General features: G+C 40.1%; 1 protein-coding gene across 4 annotated transcripts; it reads right to left on the reverse strand.

The window, feature by feature from the left end:
* Positions 1 to 3,065: 3,065 nt before the first annotated feature.
* On the reverse strand, positions 3,066 to 16,915 carry LOC112452210 (TAR DNA-binding protein 43). 4 transcript variants are annotated; one of them, XM_025012318.1, is made up of 5 exons: positions 16,269 to 16,915; positions 14,757 to 14,884; positions 14,249 to 14,389; positions 10,978 to 11,936; positions 8,507 to 8,596 (listed from the first exon to the last, which is right to left on the reverse strand). In XM_025012318.1, the coding sequence occupies exons 1-4, from the start codon at positions 16,504 to 16,506 to the stop codon at positions 10,989 to 10,991; spliced, it is 1,455 nt and encodes a 484-aa protein (XP_024868086.1). In that variant the 5' UTR covers positions 16,507 to 16,915; the 3' UTR covers positions 8,507 to 8,596; positions 10,978 to 10,988. The 4 variants fall into 4 exon arrangements, with proteins under 4 accessions (XP_024868088.1, XP_024868087.1, XP_024868086.1 ...); XM_025012317.1 differs by having other exon boundaries at positions 14,757 to 14,926; positions 16,269 to 16,914; XM_025012320.1 differs by lacking the exon at positions 10,978 to 11,936 and having other exon boundaries at positions 3,066 to 8,596; positions 16,269 to 16,907.
* Positions 16,916 to 17,615: the final 700 nt, after the last annotated feature.

A 17,615-nucleotide genomic window follows, 5' to 3' on the forward strand; every position in this document is an offset into this window, starting at 1 on the left:
CATCATCATCATCATCATCATCATCATCATCATCATCATCATCATCACCATCATCACCACCATCATCTCACCAAATTCTATTAGCCTGCAAAAATATATACTCCTCTCTCTCCCTCTCTCTCTCTCTTTCCTCTTTTACTCTCTCATCTCCAGATCCTTTCATCTTTCTTTCTTTCTTTCTCTCTCGCTCGCTCACTCTTTCGCGTCCTTCCACCACTTGCATCTCAAAAACTTGCCAACACTTGCTCGTTCGTTTCTTTTGTTCCATCCAAGAGGTACGTTCACGGACATCAACCATCCACATATATATTCACCCAGGCTGTTGAACAGAATCGTACAGGATTAGTGTCCGGTGTTCACCGGGTACTCGGGGAGGAATGAGGACCGAGCTAACTAGAGTACTAACATTCCAATTTGCAACTCTGGTGTTTCTCGATTGGCTGGTCCTATTGTACTCCAGGACGTGACGTGAACGGGCAAGAAAACGGGGACCGATAAACCCTGCCGCAGGGTACAGAGTGTAATTTTTTCTCTTTTCAAACAGAGAACAGACTCACATTTCCCGAAATCGTTGGTAGCACAGCTTCATGGCTCTCACTCGGCTCTGGTTTGCGACTAAGATAGCGAACGCACGAAAAGTATATGCCTGCAATCTCATCCGCCATCGGTGATATCTGTGAGAATTGTTAACTGCCCGCGAGTACGCGGGTTGTTATGGCAAAATGTGTTCTCAAATGTTCAAGGAAGCATTGGGCCATGTGTAACTTTAGGTACGAGAGACGGAACTTGCCGAAGCGACCAAGCTAAATTAATAATCGAGAAAAACTCTTCGTCGGTTCTTCGTTTTTCCGGAGAACGAGAAAAATCGATGGTCGCGACGAGAATGTCAAAACCACCGAGTTAAATTATGTCAAACTCACATCGTAGAATTTCTCAACAAAGGTAAGCGAATATGGGACCCAGAGAGCCAAGTCTGTCGAAAGCAGATCTTGCCAAGTCTGCTACAAATTTTGTCGGCAGATAGACTACAGATTTAATACCGGTTCTGGTATATGATGTCGGCAGAACGTTAACAGAAGTATAACAGAATCTGTTAACATAATCAGACAGCAGATTGGCGGCAGAAATCGAGCAGATTCTGCTGAAACTGTTCAGGCTCTGCGCGATTTCTGCTGCCAATCTGCTGTTTGATTATGTTAACAGACTTTGCTGGTAAAACATAAGCTGAATGCGGACGCAGTTGATGTCAGTCTGCTGACATGTCTGATTAAATCCTGTTACCAATCTGCCGACAGACTGCTATCAATTTGTTTATTGAAGGAGGAACAAACTCCGCGTATTTCACACCCTGATAGAAAAAGATCCATAACAATTAAGAAATCTGGATGAAACTGGAAATGCTGTAATTATGTCTCAATATTTGCAGCAACACTAATAGGTAGAAATATTGAGAAATATTTGCACAATTAATTTCTAAATAGTATTTCAGCAAGATAGCAGCGATATGAGGAACTATCCTAGCAGAATATTTGCAAAATTAAACTTGGAAAGAAATTGCGAAATAATTAAGAAATATATTTGAGTTTTATATATTATGTGTTATTCCTGTATTATTACGTAGCATTCTGTTTGCTGGATCGCCGATAGATGGCATCCTTTCTCGTACGTAAAATATAATGAACGGTAGTATGCATGTAACTGTTATATATCGGTGTTTACTGAAGTGTGCTGGAATGATTTTACTTCTAAATATCTAAATAATTGTGCAAAAACATAAAATTGAATTTCTCAATTTTTGTGTAAATATTATTCAAAAATTTTATGCTGGCAAGAATGCTGCGTTATGAGAAATCATTTTAGCACAATAATTATGAAATTCCTCTCAATTGAATGATGCAATTATTGTATAATATTGACGTAATTTTCCCTATCGGGGCAAGAAAAATAATTTGACAAATACTAGTCAGTCGGTATTTACCAAATTATTTTTCTTTCTTTTTACAAGATGTCCCATTTAAATAAAAATTATTGTAAGAGAGAATACGCGAGGCATTCGAAAGGGGGACTACGTTCCAAAATATGAATGCGATTAGCGGTGGGTGTCTTTCCTGTCTTAGGAAGAAAGTATTGCGAATGTGACGAACATATAGATGATGATGACTTGAGAAAAAAAACTTAAAAAAAAAGAAGAAAAAAGAGAATATCGGTAGAGGACGTATAAAAATTAATTTTTCGAAAATTGTTGAAAGCCAGAGTATGTCCATGAGAGTGATTATTACTTGATCGTTGATGAGAGATGATGAGGCGTTATGAAAGAGAAATAATGTCAGATCGTAATCACCTGTTCCAGGAGGATCAGCGGACGTTTCCGTAGGCTTACGTTTTACTTCAGTCATCGTCTTCATTCAGGTATTGCCGGAAGGCCGGCCACCGGCGGCTCTGTTATGTTACCTTTCAAACTCTTCTATATATATACTCGCTTTTACAGTTCTACAATTATATATATATAAACGTCGCTCCTGGATCCGTCCCCATGTCGCTTTTAATTAAACTTGGAATTTTATACACGCAAATCTCTCGAGAGTAGCTCTTCGTTACGATTTATATATCAGATTATGTAGGATAAATTAAATATTTCTTCATGTCCGAAAATACGTATTATATTAAAATACTGATTTTATAGGCACGATAATTTTGGACTGATCGGATCTGCTGGCTGTCCCAAAATTGGCGTAAAAAAAAGAAACTTATCGCTCTTCACAACTTGGCAAAAAGAGAACAAGAGTTGGGATCTCGGTTTCAAATCTTCAATTTCGTTAAAACAAAATTCGCTTGAAAATCAAACGACCGATGACGTTTTATCATTGATTCTTATCTCTGAAACTTAATTCGCAAAAATTGGTTTATTTTTACTAGCTCGTGAAAATTGAGCATATATTCGTCGTAACTTTAAAAATTATTGGCACACAAGCAACTGGGGATTGCAAATTTTGCAAGAGACTCGTTTGTCTTCTGTCAATCCTGAAACAGCCAGCGGATGTGTGATTGTGCATCGCTGACTCGCATTTAAAGGAATTTATGGTACCCCCACGATGCTTGGGTCTTTTATTCTCGGCATAATTTAACATACACTACAATCAACGGAGAACATTACGGAGAGCATTGAGTATTCTCGCATTAACTCGGCGAAACGTTTTACAGTTTACACGGCAAAAACCATCGGCACGAATTGGGAAACGTGATATCATTCGCGATCATCTAATATTCACATCTACAAGATTTCGCGCAGCATCCTGCGGTGGACAAAAAGACTGCGACACTTTTCTCTCTTGCTCGACAAAAATCGTGAGATCGTTCTCGCATACGTAAAAAATCCACGGTAGCCTCGACTCGCATTCAACTCGTTTGTATAGCTCGTAGTATCTCAAAAGTGTAAAAGAATGCCGGATTCGCGGTTTCCTCACCGTGCGTTCTTTCACGACGCGGTACGAAAGATTCCCCTGACGGCCGTGAGAGCGACGGATCGGAATCAACATTCTCACACGACAACGTTTCACGACACACGTCTCGAATTCGTCACGCAGTTTCATCTTATTTCCTCTCTCTCCCTCCCTCGGGGACACAATAATATCGAGCGATTTTACAGAGCACAGCTAAACTCTACAATAAAATTCGTTACATTTTGTGAGCGATATTAAAATTGCTTTATATCAATCCTTATTTACATACTTCGTAGATCACTTCCAAATCGTTTTGCAAGGCATCCTTTGAGCAGTGGGCATTCTCTCATCCCGCGCGAAATAACTCACTGATTGAGGGATCACGAAAAGATGCCAATAACGTCGTAGGCATAGCTATTTCAAACGATTTGAAATACGTGGTCTGACAATTAAATCCATAGATAACATTTATTTGGACCTAAATGCAGCTTGTTTGTCCAATCAACGAGATGATAGAAATATTACATTTGTTTTCTAAAATAAATTTTACATATTTTTTGCGAATTAAACTTAACATTTATACATAATTTCTTTACTACTTTTTCCACCTTCGCCTGCGGAATTGAGTAGATTAAGTAACACAGGAATGTTTTTGCCGGTTCCAAATCCGAACTAAGGAAAAGGATTCTTTTTCCAAATGAAACGTAAATATTTGACATTGATTTTTTTGCTAAATAATCACTCAACAACAATTATTCAGCGTATCGTTTACACGCTATCAATACGAAACATAACGAAGAGATAAAAGAGTGCACTAATCTAATGTGTTTTCAATATTGTCTATGGGTAACAAAAAAAAGAGATACATCTACAAACTTAATTGTCAGACCACGTAGATCTATAATCGCTACGACTCACGCACGAATGTTCGAGCTGATCAATCAATTATTATTCATCATACAGCCATCCATCAACGATTTTATTTTATCTCTTATACAAGTTGTTTTATTTTATTCTATTTTTTTTTATTTCTTGCATCGTAAGGAACTACATTCTCCCTGAAAATATTTCCAGACGTTAAGGGTATTAAAGCGCGAACATTCGTGCCTCAACGACAAGCTTGGTACGGTTCCAGTGTTTGTTAAAAGTTGTCTTAAACCACAGCTTCTATGTAGATCAATTTAACAATTTATAGACTTAATAGCGTGGCAGAATGCTCAATCAACCAACTCATCGTCTATCTCTTCTCATTGAAATCTGTATACGTGTATATGTACGTGTGTGTGTGTGTGTGTGTGTGTGTGTTTTGTGTGCGCGCGTGCGTGTGTATAATTTAGTTTTTTTTTTTTTTTACATACATTACGTATATAAACAACCTCCTCTCAATCTAAGTATATACCAGACACACACTGGACGACTTTTGCTCATTCTCATCTAATACCGCAGTGTTCCCCCGCTCGCCTTATGCATTATTACTCAGTCACCTCATTTCTTCACCTCGCCTCGCCAAGTACACGCGTTCTCAGTGCTCTAAACAAACGACATCATCACTTTTGCTAAGTAGTAAAAACTCACGCCTGTAGTTCTGTAAGACGACCATTAACAAATACATTCAACCGTCTCTCTCTCTCAAACATACTCATATGCACACACCACACACACACGCACGTGCCTCGAGCAATCCAGTTTAACATTCTCAAAGTTAGAGGAGATTTTTCTCATCTGTATACGCGACACGCATATCGACGAGAATTCACGCTAATGAGAGAGAAAGAGCGAGAGAGTATTATCATTAGAATTGTATATTAAGTAGTATCTCGCGTTCAAAAGAAGGAAGTTTGAGAAATCACTGTACGACAAAAATGAAAAGCACAACAGTATACACACCTCTTATATTAGGGATTATTTTATTCTTTCAATTAATATACTCATAAGAGATAATTAGCGTACTCTGAAATAGTCAATCTAAATAATTCCTTTAACGTGATACACAGTGATATCGCGGTGACAAATGCGGTATTTAAGTTTAATTGCGACGTAATTATTTCGTATGTTAAAGTTATTGACTATAATTGTGAGATGTGAATTGCATCCTTCTTCGTGCTATGACTCTTTCTTTTTCTTTCTTTCTTTCTTTGAAAAATAAATACTCTCGACCAGTAAAGCTATCTTTTTCATTATCGTTCAATCAGGAAACAGTTCGAAAGTCTTTTCATTAAGAATATTTCATTCAGAACTTATGACACATTATACACAGACATATAAGACATCTAAATAGTTTTCTTTCCGCTTTCTTCAAATCACTCAATTAAAATGGAAAAAATCTGATCAGTTCAAACAATTTTCTTTCACACACATCAATCAATAATTTTGACACACCTGCACACTAGTGTAAAATTCTCACATAATAAGCTATTTATGTGTTACATTTGAGATATTTGAAACAGAAGTTCAACTTGATAATAATATACAATACGGATAGCTGCGATCAATCTCTAGGTGTGAGCTATTCTGATACATTCATACACTTTCAAACAGTCACATCAATCGCAATTTATACGCTCTTTCTGATCTTGGTAATATTTTGGAAACGTCTCATGAAACGGATAAAGGATGTTGCAAAATAGAATAAGATTGTTTCAACGAAGGTAACTTTACACCAAAACCAAAGAAAACTTCTGGTCCATTTAATGTTTAAAATGATGAAATTAAATTTCAATTTCAATCTTAATAATCTCTCTAGAAGAAATCTTTTTCTTCGTAATCCTTATTATCTCAATCCATCATACTTAACATTTATTGCGGATTTATTTTGGAATAGATCTCCTTAAAGCATAACGTAGTAATGTTTCGCTCGTATAACGGCAATTTTACAGAAACTTACGAAATGTAATTGTTACCCACGTTGAGAAAGCATCTTGCTAGAAGATGTTATAAAGGTAAAAATATTTTAGAAACGATTGCGAAGCTTTAAACGCAGGACCTTGATTCGAAAGAAGCCGTCCATTCTCGCAGCAGCAAAATTCACAATTCCAGATCTCCGGAAAATACACGGAAAATATAAGGAAAAATTATGATTCTAAAATAATCAAGAGATCTGTCGTTAAAAAATAATGCGCAAGAAATTGAATAATAGTTATATATAATAGCTTGAAAACGCGATGGCAAGTTATATATTACATAATGCATATTACATAATACATAAACGCTTTTTACAAACAACATCTAGCAATTCGGCGCGGCTTTTAACTCGATACGCAAATTAATTGACTTTGGTCTCATGTTCATTTATTTACCACATTGCACCTATTAGATTAGTTGCCTCGGTTACAAACTAATATAGTTTGTAACTAAGGCGATCGATCTAGTCTCCTTCTACATCACAATTTTTGACATAGACAAGGAGAAAATTTAGTTAATTGCGAGTTTAAACAAAAGATGCGGTTAGATAAAGCCAATATCTCAACAAATGCTATTAAGTAAATATTCACTAAAGCCCCCTTTATTAAAGAGATTTGTGGCAAAGGAAGACTTGAGCTATTTTCAACTTCCCAATAATTTAATAATAATTGCTCGATGGGAAAATGTTATATACTTAAATAGAATGGAGAAACGATGCAGATGCCATTGTAGCTATAATTATTTTCTATATGACTGTGTCTGTGGCAGTAATTACTTTTCAGGTAACAATATTTTGGTATACATTTCACTGGGCTTGACAAATGTTGAAGCAGCTGAAGTCTTCTTGAGACTCAGATCTTGTCAGATATTCGTAAATTACACGTTTATCAATCTTTAATCGCTAAGCAGTAAATGTACTCGATTATACAATCTCACCCTCGCCATGCAGCTATGCTGCTCCACACATCAACTTCATACGTATCGTCGATTTTATTCATGCCATTATCTATTGTACGCTCACACCAGAGATGACGCAAATATCGGGCGTACATATTTTCGAATGATCGAAGCTATCCGCCTTTATTTATCGTAAACCTAAACCGCCTCTTTCAACGAACGGAATTGTGCTAACTTGTCAAACCAGTAAGAGAGTGGAGAAGGGGGGAATCTCGAAATATTATAATACACGCAGTGGCGATTAGTGCAAAACATTAGAAAAAACGTCAACGTACTATAGGCTCTGGTTCTTGGTTCTATTCTGGGGACGGGATCGACGTGCTTTTGGAAAACCGTCGATCCCATCGGTTACCACCGTTCGTTATGGTTGTTGCGTCGGGACCCGTGGATAGAGGATCCGTTTGGTTTTACGAGTAGACCCACGGCCCCGATTGAATTTACTCGTACTTAAGAAAGGTATTCGACTTCTGGTCGCGCTGACCCGGGTGATTCTGCCAGGCGCCCTGGGACGCGTTCGGGTTATTCGGCCCGGGGCCGCCGGTGCCGGGATTGCCCGTATTGCCGTCGCCGCCGCCTTGGTTCATCCAGCTGAGAAAGCCGGAATTGCCGCTGTTGCCAATAGTGTTGTTACCGGAGGGCGGCTGGCCCGGTGGGCCCGGCTGGTTCGAATAACCCTGGTCGTTTCCCTGGTTCTGCAGGTTACCGATCAGACCCCAGGACGCCTGGTTCAGAGCGGCAGCCACCAATGCCGGATTGACCGGCAATGCGGACAGATTCAGACCACCCATCGCCAGCGGATTCGACATACCACCCCCACCGCCACCGCCGTTGTTTTGTCCGGTGATACCCAGAGCCTGTAGATTCGGCATGTCGAGATTACCGCGATTCCCCGGGTTATTCCAGCCGTTTGGGCCCATATTATTGCCCGAATGGCCCATGTAACGGTTACCCTGATAATTGCCCTGCACATTATTATCGACGGGTCCCGGCGCGCCCCTGCCGCCCCTCATGTTCGAGTTCACTTGATTGTTGAAATTTTTATTGTTGCCCTCGGACTTGGGCGCGGCATTTGAGACGTGTACCGAGACGCCCTTGATAATATGATCTTCGCCGCAGAGCGACTGGGCGACCTCGGGATCTAAGAAAGTGACAAACGAAAACGCGCGGAAGGGTTTCGGGATGAACACGTCCGTCACTTCGCCAAACTTGGAGAAATAATCTCGTAGATCGTCCGCGGTTAGATCTTCGGTACAGCGGCCGACGAATACCTTGCAGGGTACTTGCTGAATCATTCCTTCCTACACACAAACGCACAATCAATCAATCATGTACGACAGGTTTTCACAGTTATGTAAAACTTGCGTACAGTGCACATTACTCACAATACCGGCGACGGTAGAATCGCTGCGAGACATATATGGCATTCGTCACGAGATAGGCAAAACGTAAAGTACATTACGGTTTACATCGAGTGTATCACATGCACACAATCTAAGTTCCGTAGACACACAATCTCTCGCTTCCGGCTTAGGACTCTAACGTTCCGTCGAATTGCAATTAATCTGCACTAAACGTCAAGTTTTATATAGAAAATTTTTAAATATTTATATTTGTCGGTTCAAGAAAAGATGTCGGCTAGCTCAATTTACATGTAAATTTACATATGTTATATAATGAACACTTAAGCACTATGACCACTTGAAATCCATGCATCAATCTGTACAATGTCTTTTTCTTTTTTATGTTCACAATGTAGAGAATCTCATGCTACATTACACTGTCTCGATTTGAATAAGCACATATCTGATAAAATGTGAACAGTTATTCCAGACTAATTATTTCTACCATTAGACATATCTGTTATATTTAACGAACACCATGATTTAATGGGAATATATATAAATGCTTTTTTTTATGTTAACTGATTGATTATATGAGATAAGGGATTTATCTTTATGATTTAAATTATCTCTATTATACGAACATTTATCGAGAAATACTTTCAACAAGAATTTCATAATTTCAGGAGACAAATGTGATAACAAATTTTTATCACTATGTGCTTTTGTGAGATATATTTTTTTAAAATAAATTATGATTTTTTTACGTAATACAATTTCTCTAGTCATTCTGTATATAAAACATTGATAGTTATAAAAAATTGATAGTTTACAAGACTTCATATTTTATTCTGACCTCATATTTATTCAGATCTTGACATAAAATATGAAATATCTTATCAATTTTTTATTACTTTGATATCGATTTGATTTTATGCACAGAATGATGAGAGTTAATTGGTGTAGGGAAAACATATAATTGTTTTAAGGCTCCTGGTCCCTGAACCGAGAACTCTGCGTTGACGGTGGCGACGTACTGTCGCGGCAGAAATCAGAACTCTCTCCAATGGAAAATTCTGTCCTTTGTGACATGTTGACAACCTATTTTGTTGTGCGTGCTATTTCTTTATTATTCGCTCTGTGCTTGTGCTCTAACGTTTAACGTATTCGTGAAAATCGTAAAATTGGCCGAAAAGTAAGATTTGCATGCGGAAGGAACGTTTTCACCTCCTTTCGATAGTCGTTAAACGGCTGTTTTTCCCGTATGTTTAGGCTTCGTTTTATGACTGTTTGTTTATTGTCGAGGGAAAAGGGTAGTTTTCGGCCAATTTCGGAAGTGTTCTGAAACGATCTATAGTGATGTTTTATTGAAATGTCTTTTTACTTGAAAATGGCATGCACAACAAAATTGGGTGTTTTCCTCGCCTCGATAAGAATCCAATATGGCCGCGGTGACTACCCAGGAGCCTTAAAAAAAAGTATACTTTGGCAAGAATTATATTTTCTAAAAAAATATATATAATTTGCAATCTGCCATATTTTTGTCTTGAATAAATGTTTAAACTTCAATTTTTAAATTAAACAATAAAGATAATTTAGGCCATAAAATTAGATGCACATATTTAATGTGCTCGGAAAAAAAAGCGAAATAGATGAGTAATATAAAATCATATATGTAAATTCTTGAAAGTAGCTGCGGTGAAAGAAAAATTTCTATAATTTTCCAAACATTATACCACGCATCTTTATCTTCGACATTCCTAAAAATAATCCGTAATTAACTTAAAATGTTTCACATCAACAATAAAATAATCAATAATAAAATAATATAAAAAAAGTAAAATAATAATAAAATATTATATTATTTTCTTATCTCTTTCTGTAAGAAATATTGCTTGTTTTTGGCGACTCAAATGCAGCAATAAAAGTGCTTTAATAAGTCACATGTCAAACATTAATAAATATTTAATAGTCATTGAAAAAACGAAAGTATTGAGCATGTATATAAGTATTTTACATACATATACGTAAAATTATATATCAAATAAATGTTCCTGATTTTAATAAACCGTATCGACATACCGAATACTTTTCAACATTCATTCATACAAATTTTCGGCGATTTCGCATTTCGTACGATCTTCGCGATATCGAAGAAATCCGTTATGATGCATCGCAAACAATACATAATAATAATATCAACATTCGTAGCATCCGTAGATGCGTGGTATAATACGTGCGAGGAATATGCACTAATCCTAGGAGAAAAGACCATTGCCGAGTTTCGTCGGTCGCGTGTCGACACGTATTCCCATTAAAACATGATTGATTGTAATTACAAATTTCCTCTTCAGTATCTTGACGCGTCCGCGACGTGGTGATCCCTCGATGGCCGGTGCTTGTAATAGCGATCGTAATAGTTCTCCTTCGTCGGGTATCTCGCTGGATCCGCGTATCTACCGTCGATCGGGTCGCGGCCGTCCGACGTGGCGGCGTAACGGCCATCGACCTCGCGGCTGTCCATCGCGTACCTGCCGTCCACGACTTCCCTACCGTCGACGATGTATCTCCTGTCCATCTCGCGACTGTCCACGTATCGGCAGTCTGGCTCCCGACCGGGATCGGCCGGCAAATGCCGGCTGTCTGGATGCCTCGCGTCCGGATACCGCACCTCGTACCTGCAGTCAGTCGCCGCGACGGCGTAACGACCGTCGGCCTGGTCGTAGTAGCACCGTTGCTCGTACCCGTAATTGCTGTACCTGCCCTTATCGTACTGCTCCGGACAATTGTCGGCTGGATAGGCAGCTGCGCGTCCCTCGCCGTAGTATCGCGACCCGTATTCAGCGTCGGACGGTGGATACGCGGGATTAACGGGCGCCGCGGCGGCGTTCGCATGCGGTGGCGGCATGTAGCCGCGAGTATCGTAGGCGGCGGACTCCTCGTAGGCGGCGTAGTTCGGCTTCTCGTTGTAGGCGTTGTAAGTGACCTGCTGCTGACCGCCACCACCGCCACCGCCACCACCGCCCTCGTACTTGTATTTGTTATCGTCATACGGATAATTCGGGGGATATGACGGATAGTGAGTGGTTTTGTAATCGTACTCCGAGTCGTATCTCGGGGGTGGCGCGCTCAGGGGCGGAGCAGTGGCCTCGGACGACGACGAATTTACGTTGGCTACGTACGGCTTCGACACCGGCACCCGGCGACTACTCGGCGTGTGCACCGGTATAGGTCGGTAGCACTCGTTACTGTGCTTACCCGTATCATACTGACGTGCCATCATTAATCCATCAATATTCTGTAACCAGATTACACCAGCCCTCGACAATCACATACAGACTTGATCGAAATGCTGAAGCACACATACGCATTCGCTCCGCTCACGCGGTCTCAAGCTACGTCCTCGAATTGTTCTCGATACCCTACCGACGCGACGGTGAAACACGCGAATGTAAACGATTTCGCAGCGCAGAATCTTTCGCGAAACGTGACACGACGACGTAAGCTATTGCGCCATTCACTCGCGAGTTTTTTTTTCATTCCTGATTACGCACTCTATTACCTAGTGTCTCGCTTCGCAAGATCTTTTCCACGCGACCTCATCATTCACGCGTCCTGAACTCTAGAACGTTACTCAGATATCGTGACAACGCATCGCAGCTCTCACAAAAGCTGCTTAAAAGCATCATTCCCGTATGATGGAGGAGGCTCGCGCGAATTTTCGGGTTTAAGGAATCCGGTTCACGGGCTGTTTACGAGACATACTCCATGCGCGACTGCGAAATTCTGCATTTACATACTCCAGCACACAAAGTCATACCCGTTACAATATTTCATGTATTCATTGTATCCAGGAAGATACGCGCGCTCGAAAACGTGAAAATATAGATCTTTTTCTTCCAGTTACGCTCTCTCAATGCGCGCGATACATTCCTTCTCATAATATTCTCATTCACGCGTACTCGTTAACTCGAAATGCTACGTAATTTAGCGAGTATTTTGGCTTTTATCAGCGTTAAAAGATATTAAGTCGTCTAAAGACTTTTTTTTCCTCATTTGTCGTGATCGAGGCTTGCAAAAGCTCCGGTCACTTTTAAGAAATCTTGAAAAAGATAACGCATGACGTTAAGTATGCCGTAAGTTGGATACGTTTTATTGACTCATTTCTCTCAATGTTGCAATCTCTGACACAGAACTATTAATCACTCTCTTAAAGAAATCTCATACCGTTTTAGAGACACAAACATACTATATTATTTTCACGCAAGCACACCATTAACGTCGCTCTCTCCATGGCTCACGCACCACACTCGTATAAACATACATTCATACATACAGGCATTTTGCATTCTTTCTATAATTCCACCACTCTTATAGCCTTTCGCACATTCACCTATTTACACCACAGCAGAATACGTCTCATATACATAAAAATAACATATTCAAGGAATGTGAGAAAATATTGATATTCGCTTATTAAAGCATTATATGATAAATGGAGATAGACGGAAAGCTCATAAAGATGAGGTATTACCCGTATCCACAATCGTAAGCTTATCAGTTTTAGCCGATTATCTCTCACACAACATTCCATTCTCTACTTGAAATATTACACGTGTATTTATATTTGTACATATCTTGGCGTGTAAAGACACGTAAAGACATTCACAAGCTGACATGAAGCAACCGAGATTTAAAAAGCTTCGTCTTGTATATTGCCAAAATCGAAAAATTAGGTATTATTTTGCATTTTGTCTCAAATGAGTTTTTTTTTACTTTCTCAGATTTTTCTTTGTTAACAAAAGATTTTAGAAACGAATCGGAATTTATCAGCAAATAGAATAAAGATAAAATTCATGTGGATTGTTTTTGTATGTACGTCCAATTACATGAAACATAATATAGACAACTGCTGCGAAATCGTGCGATTAATTCTATTTTAATTTTAATAAACTTGATGAAGTTGAGATTTGGATTATTTTCAAATATAAAAAAAAAAAAAACAATAATCTTGCTAAATTTTTTTGCCACAAATGCGATAAATTTTGGTAACTTTGGTAATTATATAAATTGTTATAATTTTTATTTTTAAAAATATGTACAAATTAAAGACACGTGTACTTGAAAGAGAGAGAATATATCATTTCAGAAACAGTACAAAGCGATCATTTAACAATTTAACAATATCAATTATAAATCTGAATTTTTGTATTATGTTAGTTATTATTTAATATTTATCTATATAATATACGCTATTGTTATTTTTGTTATTTTTGAAATTATATAGACAATAATATATAGCACTGAAGTTTTATATTTTATTATTCAACGGCAACAGTAACATCTTTAATAATAGACTATGTAAAGATTTCATTGACAAATAACTGAATAAAGATGCCAAACATGTGCACAAAGAATTGCAGTACTTATTTCTGGCAAAAATCTTCTTAGGACATCTCGTATTGTTTTTAAAATGATTTATTCGCTCCTATGTGCTTTAAATGTGCATCACCGATTTAACGCTCTTTAAAATTTTCTTATACATCCGAGAAAACGGTAAAAAAGTAGCAGAAAGAATTGTAGGGGTCTGTAAGTAAGTTATGTTCTTACCTTACTATTAGGAACCTTGACATCGCACCATCTGCCGTCTATCATATGACGTTGAGCGAGGCATCTCAACTGCGATTCATAACTTCCAAATCGAATAAAGCCAAATCCTTTGCTTTGGCCGGATTTCGCATCTTTCTTTACCTACGACAGGATTTTAACGTGATCTTTCATAGTCATAGGGTACAGCATTATGCTTACGCAAATAAAATATTCCACTTTTTTTATCATTTGCATTACTCCTTATTAGGAGTACTTACATGATTAATGTGCATTTAACGCGTTACAAATATTTACCCAATTAAGATTATTTATTACGAGCTTAATTATTATCATTATGTTGAATACATATTTTTGTTCTATTTAAAGAGTTGTAACGCGATATCGCTCTCTTACTTATTTAATAAATTAGTATAATCAGTAGACTTAAAGGAATATGTTATTAGTGTAGCAGGACTCCGCTGTTAGTTTCCAAGCCCAAGCGCAAGCTTGAGTAAGTGCAGAGACTCACCTGTGCCATCAGAACTTCGCCAAACGTTTCGAAATACTCGCGCAAGTTCTGTTCGGTAGTTTTCCACGGCAAACCGAGTACAATCAAGTCAGTGCAACGCAACTTCGTTTCCATTCTTTTAGTCTTAGCTGTGGAATTTTCCAAATTGTCATCAGATTTACGTTTGTTCTCTGAAAAGACATAATAGACGTTCACGTCTCTAACCGGCTCGTGACTATTTGCAGAGAAAAAAAGTAAAAAAAAAAGATGAAGAGAGAAAAACGAAGTTGAAAAGAAACCGAAAGAAAAATAAAAGTACAGCTTAGAGATATTTGCTTCGCACATTATTATTTGATATTCGTTAATGACGAAGCTGATTTCAACAATTGATTGCAGTATTCTTATGGACCATGAGAATATTATTCCATTTATCTGGCATTCATTATAAAATAGACGAATTAAAGTAAACTTATTAAAGTAGACAAACATGTAAAAGCGCACTCCGAGATAACCCAGCATCTCATTGAGCGCAACAGATACAATTAAAGGAATAATCGCTTCTGGCAAATAGATGCCGATATCTCGGGATAATTCGGGCCGAACTCTGGCTAACTTGGTGGAACTTCTAATTGCAGTGTTCCCCAGTTGTCTGATCTTTTTTTAATTTATAATTCCACGTAATGTTAATTTCTTTCAATGTAGATTAACTTTAATCTCGGTTTAACTCCCTTTTTATCTTTTTCTAGTTCTAACAATTAAAAAAAGATTTAAAAAAAGTTAAACTGGTTTTAAAGTTAATCTACATTGGTAGAAATGAACATTAACACCCCAGTAAGCAAAATAATAGCAGTCTGTCGGCAGATTGGTAACAGATTTGATCAGACGTCAGCAGACTAACGTATATCAACTGCGTCCTCAATGTTCAGATTGGCAGCAGAAATCGCGCAGACAGATCCTACTGACAGACAATGTGAAGCAGATTGACAGCAGAAACCATGCAGAGCCTGAACGGTTCCCAGCAGAATCTGCTCGATTTCTGCCGTCTGATTATGTTAGCAGATTTTGTTATACTTCTGTTGGCATTCTGTCGACATCATGTGATATATATCAGAACCGGCATCAAATCAGTCTTTTTGCCGATAAAATTTCGACTTTCGGCAGACTTAGCTGTCTGGGACGATACTGTCGCCACTGTCGGCATTAATAGATGGGTTAAACAAAGGAGTTCGATCCAAGTCGTCCTCGGAGCATCGTTCCTATCGACCGGTTGCTTCGGGAGTCGAGGTCGCGAATTCGTATCATCGCCGCGGCCAAGAGGAATCTCGAGAGACTCGGTTCACGATTTTTTTCCCGCCCGTGGAAGCGTCGCCGTCATCGCCGTCGCGTCGTCGCGATCCATCAATTTCGCGACGGCGGCGACGACGTCGCGTCGACGCCGCGCGAGCGCAGCGCCACCACGAATTATAAATACCGCAGCCGAGAAGGGGGAGGAAGAGGAGGACGCGCGCGCGGGTGCATGCGTAATTTGTGTACCTTTGGGGAATACGCAGAAGTAGATTGCTTTGCCCCAGCCGTTCTCGGGCGGATGCAGACGGCCGTCGACCAGCCGGACGCCGCGCATCGTCCGCGACTCCGGATTGCGGTACTTGAGGCCGCAGGTGCCGGGGAACTGGGCGGACAGGGTGGTGAGCAGCAGCGTGGTGTCGTCCTCTGTCGGCAGCTCGATGGGTTCCTCGCCCTCGTCCTCGGCGACCTGAATGTAGGATGACATCGTGTAGCTTCTGGTCGTCGCGAACTCGATATCTCTTTATCCGTTTTCTTCTCTCCGCTGGCCTCTCTCGATTCCTTGCGACGCGGGTTTCCCTTCTCGCTCTCTCTCTCCCACTCTTTCACTCTTTCTCTCTCTCTCGCGCTCGCTCTCTTGCTCACTCTTTCTTCCTCGTTTCTCCCGATACTCCGCACCCACGGTCGTTTTTCCTTCGTCCGCTCGTGTTCACGTATTACTCGCAAAGGCGGAGGACGCGGAGAAGCTTGTAAAACTCGCTTACGCTTAACAACACAACAAACACACACGCGCCACACGGTCGCTCGCACCCAGTCACGCAACACCGCACCTCTTTCTCTCCGCTGTCCGCTCTCTGGCGACTGGCGACTGCTGGCGACACGGCGCGCTCGGAATTCGCCAGCGCCACCGGAAGCGGCGCGGCCGGGCCGTGAGGCGTCTGGAAAATTCCACTTGGCGACCTGACCTGCTGGTTTAAATTTACGACGGAAAATGCGCGCCGCGCGTAAGTAAATCGCGATCGCGCGCTCGCGGACGACGGCGGAAGAGGCTCAGGTTTGGCGACGATCTCGCACGCGCGACGATGCCGTCGCGAGGGCGGCGCGAGATCTGGATGTTCGTCGCGGATTAGCATTGTGCCGCGGTCAACGCGTAGGAATACCATTGTCGAACGCGGCGCCGCGGCGCGCCGCACCGCGCCGGCCGACCGCGCGCCATCGATTTTCCGGCGGACGCGACGTGCCGCTTTCCCGGCGACGCGGACGGCGGTGATGAGAAAGCCGTGCCGGAACGCAAAATGATGAAATCGAATCTTTTTCATTATCTTTGTTGACGCGACGAATCAATTATTAATGACGAAGGGCAAAACGACAATTCCTACTCTTGGTTTCCTGCGATGTGTAAAGAGTCTTGAATTCTTGTTCTCTTTCTTTTGTAGTTTCTGACCGAGTCATTGACGCAAGAAAAATTTTAATTTTTTTACATAAGAAAAGATATTATACAATATTATTTGTCAGTTTAAATCGTTGCGTGCGAATTGAAAAGTTAAATTATTAACTGCGAGGCTTGTAGATTTCTACGGCATCGATGCAGTTCGA

The sequence above is a fragment of the Temnothorax curvispinosus genome, unplaced genomic scaffold (assembly GCF_003070985.1).
Source record: "Temnothorax curvispinosus isolate PA1 unplaced genomic scaffold, ASM307098v1 QBEX01003057.1, whole genome shotgun sequence".
Classification (NCBI taxonomy): domain Eukaryota; kingdom Metazoa; phylum Arthropoda; class Insecta; order Hymenoptera; family Formicidae; genus Temnothorax; species Temnothorax curvispinosus.

What these genes read in the sequence shown, in the direction of transcription:
- LOC112452210 (XM_025012317.1), bottom strand. Translation starts at nt 16,506, where the DNA reads ATGTCATCCTACATTCAGGTCGCCGAGGACGAGGGCGAGGAACCCATC. An exon ending in CTTCTGCGTATTCCCCAAAG is followed by an intron (nt 14,927 to 16,268) that starts GTACACAAATTA and finishes ATGTCTTTTCAG; the next exon opens with AGAACAAACGTAAATCTGAT. An exon ending in GCGAAGTTCTGATGGCACAG is followed by an intron (nt 14,390 to 14,756) that starts GTGAGTCTCTGC and finishes ATCCTGTCGTAG; the next exon opens with GTAAAGAAAGATGCGAAATC.